This window comes from Muscardinus avellanarius (assembly GCF_963383645.1).
Source record: "Muscardinus avellanarius genome assembly, chromosome: 6".
Lineage (NCBI taxonomy): Eukaryota > Metazoa > Chordata > Mammalia > Rodentia > Gliridae > Muscardinus > Muscardinus avellanarius.
The window spans coordinates 134,025,716-134,045,575 of record NC_137791.1 but is presented as its reverse complement, the minus strand read 5'-3'; the positions used below and the strand labels follow the sequence as shown (position 1 = coordinate 134,045,575).

At 52.2% G+C, this 19,860-nt stretch overlaps 1 protein-coding gene across 1 annotated transcript; it reads right to left on the bottom strand.

Moving 5' to 3' along the window:
• Nucleotides 1-1,350: 1,350 nt before the first annotated feature.
• ZBTB49 (zinc finger and BTB domain containing 49) lies at nt 1,351-19,746 on the bottom strand (the record flags this gene model as incomplete). The annotated part of the gene is made up of 8 exons (XM_080697279.1): nt 1,351-2,018; nt 5,106-5,267; nt 5,345-5,427; nt 6,936-7,001; nt 7,047-7,141; nt 13,779-13,825; nt 16,304-17,400; nt 19,595-19,746. The coding sequence occupies 8 exons, from the start codon at nt 19,744-19,746 to the stop codon at nt 1,351-1,353; spliced, it is 2,370 nt and encodes a 789-aa protein (XP_080553405.1).
• Between the last annotated feature and the right edge of the window lie 114 nt (nt 19,747-19,860).

Sequence of the window (19,860 nt, the reverse complement as noted above, 5' to 3'; positions counted from 1 at the left end):
TAACTGGGTAAGATCATTGGAGTCTCTAATATTGTCTCTGATATATTTATCACATTGAAGAAAGAAAACTCAGCGAGGCTGGCCAGGACCTGCCTGGAAGCAGCTGCCCAGCAGAGACTGGGCTCGGTACCCAGCTCTGAAGCAGGGTGCACAATCACATTTATTCTTTTTTAAAAAATTTTTATTTATTTATATTTTGGAGGGGTGTCCTGGGGATGGAACCCAGGGGTATTCTACTTCTGAGCTACATCTCCAGCCCAGTCTTATTCTTTTTATTTGAAATAGGGTCCCACTAAGTTGCAGAGGGCCTACGTTACTGAGGCTGGCTGCGAACTTGATTCTGTCTCAGCCGCCCACGTACTGGGATCGTAGGCGTGCGCCCCATGCTTGGCACATTTATTCTTTATTTACTTTATATTTGGTGGTGCTGAGGATCACACCCAGGGCTTAGCACGCTGATATTTCTTTGTGTGGTACTGGGGATGGAAGCCAGGGCCATTCGACCTCTGAGCTATACTCCCAGTCCTATTTTTTGCAATAGGGTCTAAGTTGCAAAGGGCCTCAGGAGGTTGCTGAGCCTGGCCACAAACCTGTGATCCTCCCTCTCAGCCTCCCAAGGACTGACATTACAAATGTGTACACCTCCACTCCTGGCTTGGATATTGTTATACTGCTATCATCTTCAGACGAACAAAAATGCTGGAGAAACATGTACTATATAGAAAAGCTCATTTATTCAAATTAAATTATGAGTTTCATATACAAATAGAATCTGTGTAAATAGTTAAAAATACAAGATACTATGAATTTTAATCTTATAAAAATACAAAAATAACATTTGTATTATATACAGATTTCCTTTCACATGGCCAAAGTACACAGTAGCTAACACAGCACACGCCCTCTGCGCTGGTTAAAGGTACTGGATGGCTCCAGGGCCTTAGCTCTGTGACCAAGCCCACCCCGGGTGGGCCCAAAGACCTCCCCCAAGCCCTGAGTTGAGGGTGCTTTGATCCTACACTCAGGAGGGGAAACATCTAATTGTTCTCTGGTGGTCAGAAGGGACCAGGCAGGGAGGATGGGCCCTTGAGATGGCCGGCCTCCCCGAGGAGACCAGTGCGGAGGAGTGGCGGTGTGTCTCTGAGGTGGGACACACGGCGGCGTCTCTGAGCCGGGGAGGCGCGGCGGCGTGTCTGAGCTGGGGAGGCGCGGCGGCGTGTCTGAGCCGGGGACGCACGGCGGCGTGTCTGAGCCGGGGACGCACGGCGGCGTGTCTGAGCAGGGGAGGCGCGGCGGCGTGTCTGAGCCGGGGACGCACAGCGGCGTGTCTGAGCCGGGGAGGCGGGCGAGTCACTGGTCCAGGTCGTTTTCACTCTGCAGCGTCTTCATCGCCAGCCCCCAAAGAGTCATGCTGGAGAAGAACTGCCCCTCGGAGTTCCTGTACGCCGCAGACGAGGCTCGGCCCAGGGGGTCGCTGCAGTGGTTGTCCAAGATGGCCAGAGAGGAGCGGACGAGGGACGTGCTGTCGGCCTGCAGCGGCTCTCCGCCGGCTGCAGGGTCCACGTCGGGGAAGGCGTAGGCCGGGTGCTGGGGCTGGGGCCCGTGGGGCTTGGCCAGCTTGGCGGAATCCAAACTTAGTTTGTCGGGGTCGCAGGTGTCGTGGGAGGGAAGCACAGAGCGTAACTTACAGTAGGAGTCGGCAGCGTGGCCGTCAAAGTCCTCCAGGGAGCTCTGTACCGGGGCGACCGGGAGCTTGACCACAGGCAGCGGCGTCACCGACACGTCCTGGGAGAAGGAGTCGGAGCTCTGCGACTTGTCCAGGTCCGAGGCGTCCATGGCGGTGAGCCCGTCCAGTGCGTCGGGGCTCTCGTCGGCAGCCCTGCAGTGCATCTTCTTGTGCCGCCGGAGCACGGCGGAGCGGGAGAAGCACTTGCCGCAGGTCTCGCACGTGTACGGCTTCTCCCCGGTGTGCGTGCGGACGTGCCTGCGCAGGTCCCCCGAGCCCCCAAAGCACTTCCCTGGAAGGGAGGAAAGGGATGTTTTTATAAGTGGCCATTCAGGGGCCGGGATGAAGCTCAGTGGCAAAGCGCCTGCTTTGCAGGTGTGACGCTCTGGTTTCGAACCCCGGTTCCAAAAAGGAAAAAAAAAAAAAAAAAAAAAAGACCCCCCTTAGAAGTGGCCATTCTGGAAGGCTCCCTCTTCCTCCTGCGAAGACACTGAGCACGATGATTTAGAGTGGCCATCTGGCGGCACTTGCCCACCTCAGAGCTGAGCTCCTCCAGCTGGTCCCCTCCCAGGGCCTCGGAGTTGTGGGCTCAGCGGGAGTCCTCCAGCGACCACACAGGGCCCACCCAGCAGGCAGCACAGCGCCTCGGTCACAATGCTGTATCTAAAGGCCCATCTATCACTCAGAAACACCTTTCCTGGTGGTACTCAAATATTTAGCTTTTTTTTTTTTTTGCAGTACTAGGGACGGAATCCAGAAGCATTCAACCTCCAAGCTACACCCCCAGCCCTACTTTTAGCCTTTATTTTGAAACAGGGTCTCACTGAGTTGCAAAGAGCCTCACTAAGTAGCTGAGGCTGTCAGCAAACCTGGATCCTCCTGTCTCAGCCTCCTGAATGCTGGGATCACAAGTGCGCACCACCACGCCCAGCTGGTATTTAGCTTTTAAGGAGAAGGTCCACACTTCTCCAGGCTCTTCCCCTTTCCTGTGTCCATGATAAAGTGAGAGGTTGAATTCCTCAGTGGAAAGGGAACTCAGCCCACCACTTTACCAAGGTTCTAGTGCGTTTACAAGGGCTGAATCCGCACAGCGTGTCCGGCCTGCACTGGAAGTCCCTCGCGCACCTGCCTGTGGTTCCCCTTACTCCCTGGGTCCAGCCACGCACCTGGCGGGGCATGAAGAAGGCCCTGAAACCCAGCGCGACGGGACCGCCCTGCGGCACACTCCACGCGCTTTCACATAAGATCCCTGACACAAGACAGCACCGCCACTCTGCCTGTTTCACATCAGTCTTGTGCAGTGTCAGGCTCAGCTTCCTCACAGAATGTGAAGGTGAAAGCACGTACTGCCCTGTCTTTGCAATGTAATGTACCCAGGTCTGCGGTGGCGGGCTGTTTCCAGCTGTGCACACGCTGTGCGGTGCACGGAGCTCGCCAGCATCGCGGGCACGGGCTCTTGTCTTTTTTTAGTATTTTCAAGACAGCTCTCAATAGTGGAAACCTAGGCCAAGCGGGACAAGCGTTCTTAGGGTCTGCGGTACACCGCACCCGTCACCGTGGGAGTCCCACAATGGAGAAGCAGATGTGAGGAACCTGTCATCGTACCTCAGGCAGCACGAGGAGCGAGGCTGCCCGTGCCCCGTGGAGGGCCCCGGCCGCCGCACGTCAGAGGCACAGCCCTCGACACAACGTGTGCGCTGCAGCGACCAGGGAGCCACCGCGGGAGCTGCCAGGGCTGCGAGCCCCCGGGAGCCAGGCGAGTAGAGCGCACAGGTGAGCGTGGAGGCAGGGCAGCCCACCTCGCGGAGGACAAGAAGTGACGGAGGGAGGAGCTCCAAGGCTGGGAGGCTCAGGGCGCCAGGCCGCCTTCACATGGAACCTGGCTGCACAGGAGACACACCTGGCCAAACCTCATCCGAGATGTTCACAGGACAGTGGTTGAGAGAGGGAAGCCAGTCAGAGAGAACCTGTGTGCATGAGCCCTTTGCAGAAACACCCAGAACAGGCAATCCAGAGACAGGAGCCTGGCGGCCAGGGCTGGAGAGGGGAATGACCGCTAATGGTACGCAGTTCCTTTTGGGGGTGATGAGAGGTCCTAGGGCTAGACTGTGGTGAGAACCCTACAACGGGACTGTTGGCTTCGTGGGTAAGCCTGGTGCTATGGGAGCACTCCTCGAGCCTGTTATAAGATGCACCCTGTCTTGTTGTCTTGTGAGAAGATTCCTGCTCCCTTCACCTCTCCCCTGCGGCCCCCGAGCTGACCTGTGGAGTCGGAAACGGGGCGCATGGGAGGTGGGGACCAGAGCCCATCTCCCTGCACTACCAGGGTCTGAGCAGCAGCCAGTCCAGCTGGGGAAAAGAGAAAACTAAGTAAATCAGGCCAGCGTGTGTGAAGTGTCATTTGGAAATGACTATTTTCTTTTTTGGGAGGATCCTGGGGATTGAACCCCGGGGCATTTTTCCTCCAAGCTATACCCCCAGCCCTTTTTACTTCTGAAGCAGGGCCTTGCTAGGTTGCTGAGGCTGGCCTTGAACCTGCAGTCCTTCTGTCTCAGCCTCCCCAGTACTGGGATTTCAAGCACACACCATCATGCCAAGCTTGGAAATGACATTTTAAATTTTGGTTAAATTTGGGGGACTTCTAAGTGATGGCATTTTACTTTCTAAGAGGGATCAGAGTGGCGTGGAGTTGGCTCAATTTGTATACGATTAGAGGGGGACAAGGAGGAACTTGCCCTCTGGCCGCACGCGGGAGTCCTGCCCTAGTTAAGGGGCCAACTACAGTTAGAACAGGCTGGTCTGAGGGCGCCGACTCCGCCTCCCACCGCTGGACTCTGAGCACCATCTCCATCTGTTATGAACAGATCCTAAAGATCAGCACCCCCTGCTCACGGCCCTGTGATGGAATGCACAGTGGCAGCTGTCCTGGCGCGAGCGCATGGGCATCCCCTCTCCGGGGACCGCGTGTGCTCGCAGCCTGCGGCCTGCACCGACCGCACTCCCTGGCTCTTGGTCTGTCCTCGCCTGCGCTGTAAGGGTCTGACGCCAGGGCCTGCCTGCGGCCTCAGCACTCTTCTGTGACGGCCTCACTGAGCAGCAGACGCGACCTTCGTGCCGGCCGCGCTGCCAGCGCTCTTTGGGACACCGAGCCAGGGCACCGCCGCACACCCCCATGGCCCGCGCCTTCTCGTGCGGCCCTGGAGCGCTCAGTGCTGGGGCCCATCCCGGTCACCTTATGTGGAGGACAGGGGATAGCACCGCACACCTCGAAGCCGCGCCTGACAGGTGGACGGGGGGTGAACGCGAGACCATGCCAGGTGGCAGAGAATCAGCGTGACTCGCGTGTCCCGGGAGGGACGAGCGCCGCGCCCCGCCTTACCGCAGGCGGCGCAGCTGTAGGGCCGCTCTCCCGTGTGCCGGACCCGGTGCTTGACCAGCTTCCGCTGCATGTTGAAGGACTTCCCGCACTCGTCACAGGTGAACACCTTGTCGGCCGTGTGTGTCTTCTTGTGCTCCTTCAAGTTGCTGAAGTTACTGAACCCTAGAGAGACGGGCGGGCGTGAGGCGAGGCGGGACACCGCCCGGGCGCCCTCACGGGGAAGGGAGCCGCTCCGGTACCTCGGCCGCAGGTGTCGCATAGGTGTGGCTTTTCTCCCGAGTGAATGATGATGTGACGCTGGACATCGCCAGAGGCTGCAAACCTGAAACAGAATGGAATATTCAGTAAGAGCCTGGCGCCTGCACCGCGGACCTTCTGAGCGGGGAAGCAGCATCACTGCGTCTCGAGGAGGCACTAAAACACCCTCCCCAGCCCCCCTTCCTTCCTTCCTCTTTTTTTTTTTTTTTTTTGCAGGTCTGGGGATTGAACCCAGGGGCATTCTACCTCCGAGCTACACCCCCAGCCTTATTTTGTATTATTTTGAAACAGGATCTCACTGAGTTGCAATGGCCTCAGTAAGTAGTAGCTGAGGCTGTCTACCAACTGTGATCCTTCAGTCTCAGCCTCCCAAATGCTGAAATTACAAGTGTGCGCCACCACACCCAGCTTCCCTTTCCTCTTTCTTAAGCAAAGAAGAATGTGATCCAAATGTCTTGTGTTTAGAACATTTCTTCCTACTTGGTTTCATCCAACTTCCTCAGTTTCATACATGCGAGACCTGATCCTGTATCATTTCACATCATTACCCAGGGGCTATCAAGAGAGAAAAGCAGAGCCTCCCAGCTCAGAGGAAGCGAAGGCCTCCCATGGTCGGAACAGCCAGGGCTCCGGGGCTGCAGGGTCAGCACGCCTGCTCGGCATGACACCAGCCGCCCACTGCGGAGGGGAGACCGAGCTCAGAGCCGTCAGCAGTCTCGCTGGGCATGCCTCCCACCAGCCGTGGGTGGGCAGGGAGTCTATGCCTGCTCCTCCCCACCACCACTCGACAGGATAGCGGGGTGCGTCCTGGGGAGGGGCTGCACATGAGGACATTTTAAGTGGAATTCAGAAACTCCTCATTGCAACACTGCAAAGGAAGCCTTTGGCCGGGCGTGGTGGCGCACGCTTGTAATCCCCGCGCTTGGGAGGCAGAGACAGGAGGATCACGCAGGTTCGAAGCCAGCCGTGTGCGCTGGCTTAGGAGACCGTGTTTCCAAATAAAAATGTAAAAAAATAGGTCTGGGAGTGTAGCCCGGAGGTAGAAGGGCTTCCAGGAAACCCCAGTACCACCAAAAAAAAAAAAAAAAAAAAGAAGCCTTCGGGAGCGCCTGGGCAAGCGACAGAGGCCCGGGTGGCTGCAGCAGAGCGGGGCGAGGGCGGCCAGCGGAGCAGGTGTTCCAGTCGGGGGTCACGGAGGACTGACTTCAGTGCACCCCTCTGCCGGCTCTGACTGCTCTCAAGAGCGTGGGGTGCGCGGGTGAGAGGCACAGAACCTGCAGCGTGGAGTGTTCTGCGGCCACACAGCACGGAGCACACAGCAGGCGTCTAATGAGTGAGCAGATCCGTCGACTCCTGGCCCCTCTGCCGCCCTCTCTCCTGGTGTCTAGCCACTCAGCTGCAAGCCCCCGCTCCTCTCCTAAATAGCCTTTGCCTCGGGGATATTAGTCCATGACATTTTTGGAATGAATGAAGTTTTAGTAGAAAGTAATTTGTTTCGTGTAAAGTCCCATTTCCTTCCCAAGACTCCTGCCCTAGATTTTCTCTCTTTTAATTAAGTTTTCTCCTTCTTACTCCTTGCGTGCCCCTGGGAAGCCAGAGGGTGTGGGTGTGCCTGTGCTCCGCAGCGGTGGAGCGGCCCTGAGGTGACGGTGACAGAACCCTGAACAAAGACACCGGGCCCACCCGGGGGCAGAGGACACTGACCTCTTTCCACAGATCTCGCAGATGTAGGGCTTCTCACCAGAATGCCGGCGTAAGTGTGTCTGCAAGTTACCTGCCTGCAGAAAGAAGAAAAGAAAAAACACACCAATAATCAAGGTTTTTCCAACTTTAAGTTACATAAATTCAAAAGGAAAACTGACAAATTTAGCCGGGTTCCGGCCCAAGCCTTAGCGAACAGTAGATAAGTGGCACTCAAAAGCAGCTGCGTGTGCGGCCGAGGCCAGCCACGCCCTGCCTCTGCCCAGCCCCCTGCCACACACAGCCCGGCTGCGGCCGCGCACCAGTGGCCCCTCGGCAGCGTGGCCTGTGAGCATGCCCAGCACCCTGGGGAGGCGGCACTGGTACCCACGCCTGCATTACACAGGTCCCCAAGGCCCTGATATATTTATCTGGACATGTATATTCTTACTTCAGAATTCACCGTTTCTTTCTAAAGACCATGATTTTGTTCATAAAGAAGGGAAGATCGGTCCCCAAAGCATTCCTCCCGCTGCCAGTGCGGCCGGCTCCGCCTAGCAGGTCTGTGGGTTTACCTTCATGCAAATATGCAGGTCAGGAGGATGGCAGCAGGGCTGCAGGGCCTGTGTGCTCTATTCTGAAAGCAGCCGGGCTTTGCAAAGAGCAGCACTGGAGTGCAGGTCACCAGAGACGTGCGTGCTGACCGTCCATCCACGGGACATCAGCGTTAGGTTACCTAAAGCGCGATGCCCGGAAACTGCGGATGCCTCAGACCCGAAACAGAGACTAATACCCAACACCCAGATGTGCGGACACGGCTTTCGCTGCGATGACCTAATAATCTCGAGCCACCACTTTCCCCATTTAATATTTACAGTGTTCTGGTGCCAAAAACCCAAACCCAAACCAACACACATGCACAAAAATAAACCAGCAGAGCCACAGGCACCGGCGTGCCGGCGTGTGCGCACCAGGCACGGCGACACCGAGCAGCCAATGGCACGCGGGCTCTTTATAGAGCAAGCCGCATTTTGAGTACAGCGCAAAGGCAGTTTGTGCTTGGAGGCCTGAGGTGAACCTGATGGCCGCCTGTGAGCAGAAACACGGGAATTAAAATGGTGTCTGTGGATTACAAAACCTGGGAGGCTCAGGAAGGCTACTGATCCTGTGAAGCACTGCACAGGCACCGTGTTTACGACCACGATAAATACGGCTTAGAGGAAACTGGGGTCTATTTTCAATAAGAGAAGAACTTGGCAAAGCTTTGGAGAATACCTAGCTCTGAAGAGAAGGCCCATTAAGAGAAATGAAACCAGTAGCAATACACATGTGTTGAAACTGCAGCCTTCATATGCCACTGATAAATGTCGTTAGCTCTATTTTCTAGATGAAAAACCGAGATTCAGAGGAATAAAGTAGTTGCCCTAGTTACATGTAGGCCAGAAATTAGTCTTGGCCCGTGTGAGGTTACACTCTGCTTGTGAAAATCCTGTGCAGAAGCCAGTGCATTCCGCAGGGTCCACGTGCAGGCACGCTGACGCCCGGAGCAGTCACTGGGCTCGACAGCACACAACTGCTTGACGCCAGTCACCTCCAAGTCCCCAACCCGTGGCCTGAGGACGTGAGGCGCACAGCCCGCTCAAGCGGTAGGCTGGACCTTCCTGCTTTACACTGGTGATGCATCTTAGACTAAAATGCGCTCTGAGTTCACTGGTGGCGAGACTGCATTTTTTCCTTTTTAAAAGGCATCACTTGAGCCGGGTGTGGTGGTGCACGCTTGTAATCCCAGTACTTGGGAGGCGGAGACAAGAGGACTGCAGGTTCTTGGAAAGCTTTAGCTACTGAGTGAGGCCCTCTGCAACTTAGTGAGACCTTGTTCCAAAATAAAGAATAAAAAATAGAGCTGGGAGTGTAGCTCGGTTCCATCCCCAGTACTGTTAAAAAAAAAAAAAAGGCAAAGCAGGCAATCAAGTGGTCTTCCACTTAACAGTATAATAATAAGCAGTAATAAAAACCTTTAACATGGTTCTTTACCTATTTCATACTGAAAATATGTAATAAAAATAATTATCTTTCTGCCAGATAAAAGAGCACATATCATTCTGATAAATAGTTTTAAAAGCAGATTACAAAACTGATGGAATAATTCAGGTAAAAAATACCCCCCAAACCTGCAATCCACGCAGATCATTTACACTGGGCTTCAGAGCACACCTGGGCCCTGATCATCCGGGCTCTGGTTTTTGCTTTCGGCACACTCTTGCCATACCGCAGTCCTAACGAATCGCCAAGTGCGCGGACCACGTCTTAAAGGCCATCTGCAGTTGTGTTCACAAAAGCTTACCGAGTGGTAGTAATGATAACAACCATCGTCAACAGCTAGGTACGCGGCCCTTTGCTAAGTGGTAGCGCAGTACTTAACTCAGTCCCCACGATGTTTTTACTTATTAATTTACGTTTACGCTGGGGTCTCACTTGTTGCCCAGGCTAGTCTTGAACTTCTAGGCTGAGGGACAATCCTGTCTCAGCCTCCTGAGTGCTGAGACTACAGGCAGGTTGCTACCACCTTGCCTGGTAGTCACAAACTCTCTTTTTATTTTTTTTGGTGGTACTGGGGGTGGAACCCAGTGGCTTTCTACCTCCAGGCTATACTCCCAGACCTAGTTTATATTTTATTTGGAAACAGGGTCTCACTAAATTGCTGAGAGCTTCACTAAGTAGTCGAGGCTGCCTTTAAACTTGTGCGATCCTCCTGTCTCAGCCTCCCAAGCGCCGGGATTACAAGCGTGCGCCACCACGCCTGGTGGCCACAATGTCTTATAAAGTAGTATTACTGACCTTTGTGGAGAAGTCAACTGACTGTGGGAAGTAATTAATGGCTTTGGGTCTTAAAATTGGGATTGAATATGCTAGTTCAGATTTCTGCTCCCTCCAAAGTTTTGTGCTGATAAAACCATAATAAAGGTATTAGCAGTGAAGGAATTTCAATTCTAAGTAAATACCATTGCAAACTGAGATGACTTTTTTTGGAACCCAGAGGCCTTCTATCTCGGCGCTACACCCCTAGCCCATTTTTTAAAACAGGGTCCTGCTATATTGCCGAGGCTGGCCTTGAACCTACAAACCTCCTGTTTCAGCCTCCCAAGTACTGAGATTGTAAGTGTGCACCACAAGGGCCAGTTGAGATAAACTTTTTGATAGAAAAACTCTGCCATAGAAAGGTAGCATCTAAGCTGAATGATTTTTATAATAAAGTCTCTCAGCGATGAACATGATTATTTAAACCAGAATAAGCCTCTGTGCACTGGCCGGAACTACTGGCAGCTGAATATTTATATGAAAAAATCTGGAATCACAAAACTTCAGTGATAAAGAGATCTTAGGTCTTAAAAGCCGCCAGTTCAGGAGTTTCGAGACTCTGGAATTTCACAGGAGGAAAATTAAAAAGGAAACCACTGAGGCCTAACACAGGGCTGGCACTTGAACAATGGCCGTTCCACGGCTAACAGGGAATCTGCGGGATGAATGACCCTGAAAGCGTGGGAATCACCGGGGCGAAGATCTCGAGGCTTAGGAAAATTGTTAAAATGCCCGTTTTGCATTTCCACCATAGAGGGCAAAGGTCGCTCTGGCGTCAGTCCTGGCCCCTGGGATCCACATCTGAGCTGCCACACACAGGTGTCGTGACGCCAGGACTGGGGAGCCCCTGTGCAGACAGTGTTTGGGAGAGGACCGCACCCCAGGCCTCTCTGCCCGCTGCCAGGGCTTCTCCTCCTGCCCCCGAGGGCTCTCAGCGCCGGTCCCTTTCCAAAGGCAGCTGAACTGCCCGGCTCCCTTCTCCCGCCGCTGTCCTGGCCCTCCTGAGGGTTTGCAAGTGCGGCCGTGCTGGAGCACGGAAGCCTCACTGCCTGACTCTGGACACACAGCCTGCGGATTACAAAACAGATGCGTGTTCTGTCGTCACGAAGACCATGATGACATCTTAAGCTGCTGACATAGCCTGCCAACTCAGTAACGCTGTGGCTAACTTAGAAAAAGCTGAACCTTACTCAACACTAAACTCTCAGTAAACAGGATCAGAGACTATTAGCAGTGTTTTCTAACTTGCATATCCTCAGAAGGAAACATCTTTAGGTACTCACTGAACTCACTGCTACTAAAAGCACCCAGGCAAAGCAGGTGGGGGAGTTCAACCCACTGCAGCCACCTGCGTGCTCCCACTGTGCATTGCGGGAGGAGCTGTCCCGCACACCTGACACCTGAGGGATGGCCAGGCCAGGCTGCTAAGCATCCCCACACAGCACAGGGACTTGAGGCCTCCCATGGCCTCCTCTCCTGGGCTCTCCAGCGCTGGCTGCCTTGGCCCTGCCCCCGCACCGCCTTTCTAGAGGAGAGGGCGGCTGCCTTCCTTGCCTACACTGCTCCCACTGTGCTGTGCACAATCCTGGCTCTGCCTGGGTCAGCGCCCTCCACAGCTCACAGGCTCCCTCTCCCAGCTCCTCCAGGCCTTACTCACTCTTGCCCTTCCCAGGACCCGCAGAGCTCAGGGCACTGGGGCTTGCACTAAACACTCGCTGAGAGAAGTTTTTAAAACATCCCTTGTAGCCGGGCGTGGTGGCGCACGCTTGTAATCCCCACGCTTGGGAGGCGGAGACAGGAGGATTGCGCTGGTTCAGAGCCAGCCTCACTGGTTTAAGAGACTCTGTTTACACATAAAAATGTTAAAAAATAGGTCTGGGAGTGTAGCCCGTGGGAGCGTATACCGGAGGTAGAAGGGCTTCCAGGAACCCCAGTACCACCAAAAAATAAAAATAAAAAATAAATAAAACATCCCTTGCTCCCCAAAACTTTGCCATCTCACTATGAAAATAACACAGCAACATACATCTGAAAACCACAGCTACAGATAACTTTATGCTCATAAAAACCTAGAAATGCAGAAGAGAGGGGGTGCCTGTGCCAGACAGGCAACCTTCGCTGGGACTTATAGGGTAAGTTCAGGGCTAAAGCAGGCGTTTCAAACTCAGCTGTGCAAAAGACTAAGGCCCTAGCTGGGCGTGGTGGAGCACGCCTGTAATCCCAGCATTCGGAGGCTGAGACTGGAGGATCGTGGTTCAAGAACAGCCTCAGATACTTAGTGAGGCCCTCTGCAACTTAGTAAGACCCTGTTTCAAAAAAAATTAATAGGGCAAGGGGTGTAGTTCGGAGGTCAAATGCCCCTGGGTTCCATCCCCAGACCCGCTTAAAAAAAAAAAAAGACAATGGTCCTCGCGTCCCCTCAAGTGAGAGAATGCGGGTGTCCGCAGGTGTGAGCAGGGTGGCAGGACCTAGAGCGTGTGGCAGCTGAACGGAGCGAGGGCTTCCACGCCTGCGCTCCCACTCACTCTTCCTACGAGGCAGCGGCACCCCTATTTTAAGCAGCAGGAAAACGAGGGCCAGAGCGGTTGTGCCTGTTCACTGTGGAGGGCCAGGGGGCCAGGCTCCGGGGGAAATGGCAGGGAGCGGAGGTGCTGCAGGACTCTGGGGCCCCGGGCAGTGAGGCGGGAGAGGCGGCGGGGAGACAGAGGCACGGCACAGGGAGAGCCAGCTCTCCAGTACTGAGGACCACGTGCCTGGAGCGGGATGCACCTCATTAACCCCTCGCTCCTGCACACTCTGCTGGCGGGAGCCATTTTATTATTCTTGGCTTACCGGGAAGGAAGTGGCCTTGCTCAAGGTCATTGAGCAGTAAGCCTGGGCAGAGGCAGGGTTCAAATGCAGATTGTCTGGCTCCAGAGGCTGAGCTGAAGGCAGGAGCGGAGGGCCCCACCTGGACGGTGGTGGAGGGAGGAGCCTACTCAGTGCATCCCATACATGCTGAGCATTTCCTGGGTGACACCAAGTTCTGCCCCCTCCCAGAGAAAGCCCTGTCTTGGACTGGCATGGTGGGAGGGGCAGCGGGTAACTAGGCTGACACCCGGGTGGCCGGGGAAGGGTGTGACCGATGGCACCCAGCGCCTGCACACTCCGCTCCGCAGGGCCTCCCTTCCCAGCCCCAAGCACTCTGCGGCTGCGCACACGTCACTAAGGATTCGGCGCCCTGTGCCTGCGCTCTGGGCAGTGGGAAGCCCGGCACCCTGCACATGGCCCTGAAGAGATGAACTTCATAGTCCAGACAGAAACGCAGGTGCCCACAAGCCAGGTAACTGCACTAGAGATGTTCTGTAAAGCCTGAGACCTCTCGACGCCTCTGAGTGCAGAGCCGCGCACAGTCCTGCCCACAAGAAGGCACGGCGAGGGTCTGCTGAAGCAGGGGTCGGCTGAGGATGGCAGTGAAGGCAGGGAACAGAAACAGTTTTGTCTATTTTTTTCCCCAACACCCTAAAAAATCTACAGTCCCAGTAAGACTAAGAAGACTCTTTGTTTGGGTCTAGCTGAGCACAACCTGCGGCTCCCAGGTGCGCCCTGACCAGTGTGGCACGCCGAGACGCCATTCCCGAGGAGAGCCCAGGCACTGGGACGGGACCGCCCCGGTGGGGAAGGGGTACTTGGAGAAGCTGAGGCGCAACCACGGGGCCCCCAGGGCACTAGAAATCTGTGCGCCTGGAATTAGCTACTGAGTTGGTCTGAAATCTTTAAGAAACAGATACCATTAGCGGCTTCTCTTGCAAGTACAAAAGTGTATCTTATTTGTAATTAAAATAAACACTGCATTTCAGACTTCCAATTATTAATAGTAAATAAGAGTGTTCCCACCTGAGAGAAATGTTTCCCACAAATGTTACATTCAAAAGGTTTCTCACCTAAAACAAAGCAAAATAAAACAGAACGATTTGTAAAGCCAGCACCAGCATTGCACAGTAAATTTTGTCTAAAGCGTTTGTAAGCTCCCAGGACCTCCCTTCAAAACAGGACACTGTGCACCTTCTCCCAGGGCAGCGGGACTCCCGTCTTCCTTATACTTCTCTCAGAGATGCTGCATGTATGGGTTTCTTCTACAAACCAAACGGTTCTCCAAATATAAATCTATGCATTTAACCTCCAAATGTAAATGAAACGCATTCACGGGCACTGGGGGCTCATGGGCTCGAGATGGGCCGGGTGTGTCCTTGTACAACAGCGCCAGCCCCATCACCGTGCTCCGGCCTGACCCCGCGGCACCATGATGGCAGGGTGAGACGCTGACAGAGAGGCAGCCTGCCTCCAGGGCGCCCGGCCGGGGAGGGGGGAGCGCTGGTGGTGGGGCTGGCGTCCCTCTGCTCCCTTCTCGGCCACCTGACTGCAGCGACTCTGAACACCCCCACAACAGGGCCCCTGAGAGAAGGGCGCGGCTGCCACCAAAACCAGGTGCTCTGAGCCGCTGACAAGCACACAGGGCTGCCTGTGGTCTACCTCTGCCCGGCGAGCCGGCTCCGACTGAGGGCCCCACTTCCCCACTCTCACACCGGCTGGCTTCCCCACGTCCTCTCTAAAGCCCACTCTCGCCTTCCTGCTGCCTCCAGAGGAAGCAGCTTGCTGGCTCCCTGGCTCGTGCTACCAGAGGCTTAGGTTGGCGTTTTCCTAGAAATGTCTCAGGGCCTCCTCGGCCCTGAATGATGAGCATCATATTGTGTCTGTATTCTGGGACTGCCTTTATGTCTGAAATTGCTAGGATGATAGATAAGGACCAGCTGAAGTCCCCATAAGAGATATGAGAGTTTCAAAAGCGGGGCCACTGGTCACTGAGACCCCCAGTGACCAAGGTCATAACCCTCCTCCAGTGGGCCGCAGGACCCTCCGCGCTACAACACAAGCCCACAGACCCCCCGGCTCCATGGCTCTGATCAAGACCACACCAGAGATGTTGAAAGGGGAGGTGTGAGACAGACACACACACACACACACACACACACACACACACACACACACACTCTTCACTGGCCACTGCATGCTTGCCCCTCAAGAGAATACTTAGGTCCCAGGAAGCAGCTCTGCCACAGACTCTGCCACTGAACGGTGTTCTGCAGGATGAGTAATTTAGTTTTGATTCCTTTAAAGCTAGACAGCTAAGATTCTTGAAAAACTACAATAATTATTACGCTGCAAGAAATTTAAACACACAAAATGATCTAAATTAAGGGTTTTTTTAATAGCAAAACTGAGTCTATGTTGCTTTCATAGAGTCACTGTGAACTACCAGCAATAACAATAGCACTTTATATTAAAATACACGGAACTTGGCTGGGCGTGGTGGCGCACACCTGTGATCCCAGTACTGCTGAGACAGGAGGATCGCACAGGTTCAAAGCCAGCCTCAGCTACTGAGTGAGGCTCTCAGCAACTTAGTGAGACCCTGTTTCCAAATAAGATATATAATAGGTCTGAGAGCATAGCCCCGAGGTAGAAAGCCCCTGGGTTCATCCCCAGTACTACCATAAAAAAAAAAAAATACACTGAACTTTATAAAGGGCTTCCACAAATACCACTGAAGTCTCCCACAAGTCACCAAGGTGGGTGACCACGGGGGCAAAGCGATGAGCGCCCCGTCAGCTGGCGCGGCCACACAGCGGCGCAGGCTGTTACGCCGGAAGCAGCCCGCCTGCGCCGCTGCTTCTCCTCACTGAGTAATGTGCTATTAAAGGCATCAAGTTTAATTACAGAAAGTACTATGTACGTGTCATACAATGTCTTTATATAGTTATAATGCCTTTAAAAAACTTGGAAAGAAGGTATAAATTTAGGTAGAAACCTCGAAAATTTAATGCTTAAGATGGAAGATGTTTTCATTTGAAAATATCAAATGGTTAAAGCTGACTCTTATTCAAACATTACTTCCTGTATCCCAAATCACAACTTTTCAAACCAGATATTCAAATTCCTTCTGAGTGATCTTTTAGAATTCAAATTAAATTATTTTAGTTTCAATTAACCTATATTATGCTGGAAAAAATAAGTTTAATCTATTCCTGAAGTGACACTAAGCATAGTGTATCTGTTTTAGAATTGGAAATTTTGAGTGCATCAGAATAACTGGCTACAGTTCCTTAGAGATAGGCAGTTTATCATATAAAACTGCAATTGAACTAAAAAATAAGTTTACCATCTTTTAAAAGTGGCTCTATAAAACCATTTATATATCTTTAAGATGCATCATCTCAAAAATAAAAATAAAGGTAGCTAGCACCTCTGGAGACTATTTAGAAGCATCAACGACTTTATCAAGAAAGGCAAGCAAAGCTTCTCGGGGAAGCCAGGGCGGCAGAGGCGCGTGGCCGCTGCGCTGCGGGTGCGCGTCAGTGTACCTGTATGAGACCGTCTGTGCAGCTCCAGATTGCTTGGGTGTTTAAAAGGTTTCCCACACAATTCGCACGCGTACTGCCTCTGTGACTGGAGGCCCTGGGCCTGGTCTTCCGGCGTGGCCTGGGCTTCCGACGTCTGCGTCTCACCCATGCAATTCAAATTCTCGGCGCCAACTTCTTCGCTTTCTCTCCCTTGAGCGCTTTGGCTGCTGGCTCTCTCTGCTGCGCTTCCACCAGCAGAGTCTGTCCGCTTTGCTGAGCTCCTGTCCGACTCGGGTTTGGACGCTTGCTCTGCCGATTCCTGTGATTTTAGGAAATTTAACTTCTTCAGGTGAAGGGCCTTTTTCAGCCTCATCTGCTCGGCAGGCTGCGGGCAGAGTGCGTCTGACTCGGGGTCTGGGGCGGAGTCGCTCAGCGGCTGGGCCAGGAAGGCGGAGGGCAAGTGCTCGGCGGGCTCCAGGAGACACTGGGAATGACGGTCGGCGCAGGGCTGAAGGTCCACGGCGGCGAGTTCTGCGGAGGAAGCGAGAGCGAAAGGCTGCTGGGCGGCCCGCTCGCGGCCGGCACAGGCGCCCTGTGTGTAGTACTGCTTACTGTACAGGTCTCTGAGCTTGTAGTAGTAACTTGGCTGCTTGCAGGGCAGCTCCGCGCAGCTGCTGTCTAACGCACCGTGGGCTGCCTTTGACATCTCACCTGTGGGATGAGGAAGGCTGACCGATGGAGCGTGAGGATGGGCTTCATCCAGCACCTTACTGTGCGGGGCCTCCGCCGGGCACTCCTGCAGTAAGTGAGGAGGGTAGCTTTCATTCCCGACGCAGGCGGCGTCCGCGGCTAGCGTGCTCTGCAGGGAGAACGCGCCGCCACTCGGGATGCCGGCTGGCTGGCCCACGGAGGCTGACTTTAAGAACGTGTGGCACAGATTCAGGACGTTCTGAACTTGCAGACACCGTGCTGTGTCCAGCATTACTTGTACATTGTCCTGGTTCAGATCTAGGTGAGACGTGTACATGAAGTCCAGGATCTGCCCTATGCCACTGACGTTTTTAATATCCAAGTGAAAAACATCATTCTTCTGGCCTGGACAATTCTGAAAGAGGCTCCTGGTCAAGAAAAGGAAAGAAAGAAAGAAAGAAAGAAAGAAAGAAAGAAAGAAAGAAAGAGGAAAAGAAAGGAGATCCATTTACGGTGCTAACGATTCACATATTTTGCTAGCTTTTTCATATAAATAACATCCATATTTAATATTCAAAAATACTATCCTATGAGCGTTGAGGCTTTTATCCTAAGTATGTTTTAATCCTTTAGACCAGTCTGACAAGCCGTCCAATTAAGCAATCAGATTAAATTATTATGTTGGGTATTCAACTTCAAACACAGGTCTCAAAATAAATTTGTTAAATCTATTCATTAGATTTGCAAATAAAAGCCAGGCATGGTGACACATGCCTGCAATCTCAGTATGTGGGAGGCTAAGACAGGAGGATTACAGATTTGATTGAGGCCAGTCTCAGCAACTTATAAGACCTTCAGTAACTTAGTGAGACCCTGTTTCAAAATAAAAAATAAAACAGGGCTGAGAGTGTAGCTCAGAGGTGCCCCTGGGTTCAATCCTGGTATACCCCTCCCCCAACACACACACAATTTGCAAATTTAAAAAATCTACATAGAGTAAGATGGCTGAGGAATCACAAATTAAGAAACTCTAAAAATTATTCTAAACACAATCTACTTTACATATATGATTGCTTTAAATATATTTCCAAGTTTAATTATCCATATGTGTTAATTACATACTAGTAGCATATAGAAAACTAAAGGATACACACATCTAGATATTTTAGTCTAACAAATGATATAGTTCAGTCCATAAAATATATAAACATTTTCACAACTAAGGGCCTTAAAGAGTTCTAAAGATAAAAATAATTATAATAAACTGACCCTCAATATACATTCACTGTAACCAGTAATTTATTTGATTGGTAGGCTTTTTGGCAACCCAGGGGTCCACAGACTAACAAAAAGAAAAACCCTATGAGTTAAAGAAGGAAAAAGAGGTGCTGACACACCGGGTTCTTTATTCTGGGTCCAAGCCAGTGAATGAGTGGGCACCGTGTCTAACACAGCCAGCTGCACTGGGCAAAGTGCCTCACAAGCTTGCTCAAGACAGTAACCACTCGGTGCCCCCTACGGCCTTCAGCTCAAAACAGCCAGAGCACCCCGACAGTGAGACCCAGTTGTCCTGGGAAGACAGAAGAAACAGGAGACAGCAAACCCAAGGGTCTGAACCAGGGTACACAGGGACCAAATGTGCTGCTCGCTACAACAGTGCCCTCTGTGCGGGAGGGTGACGACTTCAGGATCCAGGGTTACTGGAAAGAGTAAATCATGCTTTTTCTTCTTCTTTTCCTTCTTTTTTTACAAGTACAGTAAAAGGGTATATATTTTGGAAACCAAAAAGTACTTAAAAAAAGAGGCTGTGTTTAAAGAGAAAACTATCAACAAGAAAATTAACTTATGTAGAATATATAACTAGTAATATTAAAGATGTTCAAACAATTGCTTGGTGTATTAATATTTATAAATAATTCAAAGGTTTTCTTAGAACATTCAAATGAGAAATACGATAATGCTTTAAACAAAAGACAAAAAAATAAGAAAAAAGAAAAGGAAAACTGGTGGTATGTGCTCCTGGCCCATACTGGATAGTTTCCCCACTTTGATGTTTCACCATAAAAAATTTTTACCAGGAATTCAACTCCTCAATCACTTTATCCTGAAAAATAGATAAACACATACAAAAAAGACTGAACTAAATTAAAATGAAAGATGAAGTCCCCCAATACTTTTGATCATCCCAAATGCATTTTTTTTGGTGTGGTGCTGGGAATGGAACTCAGGGGCACTCTACCTCCAAGCTATAACCCCAGCCCTATGCTTTATTCTTTATTTTGAAACAGGTCTACTAAGTTGCAGAGGGCCTCACTAAGTAGCTGAGGATGGCCGCAAACCTGTGCTCCTCTTGTCTCAGGCTCCCAAGTACTGGGATTGCAAGCGTGAGCCACCAGCTCGGCTTCCAAATGCATTTTAAGAGTTTTTCCTTTCAGGTTACTCTGAATTCAGAAACAATAAAAATATTAAGTAGGTTGCGTTAAAAAAAAAAAAGCCCCATAAACCTCCATGTGCTATAAAAGATAAGGATAACAGACTCCCAGAAGACAGCCAGTTGTGTCAGAAGACTTCCATACTAGAAGCGCTCTCCCCTTGTGGCGGAAGCCGCGCTGCGCTACGTACCTGAAATACTGGCTGAAGGCCGCCAGCACGTTCTTGTGCGCTTTGAAGCAGACCCCTCTCACCACCAGCATGCAGTCGCAGAGCAGACCCTGGATACGCTGCTCGTGCAGCTGCTGGAGGAGATGGCAGCTGTGGGTAGCAACAGGGTCCATGCTAGACAGGAGACCTGCGGCAGAGGATGCAGAGGAGACGCTTGACGACATCGCTGGATCCCAAGTGCACCCAGACCCGTTCACCATCTCTGCTCCCCGTCTCAGTGCTCCCCG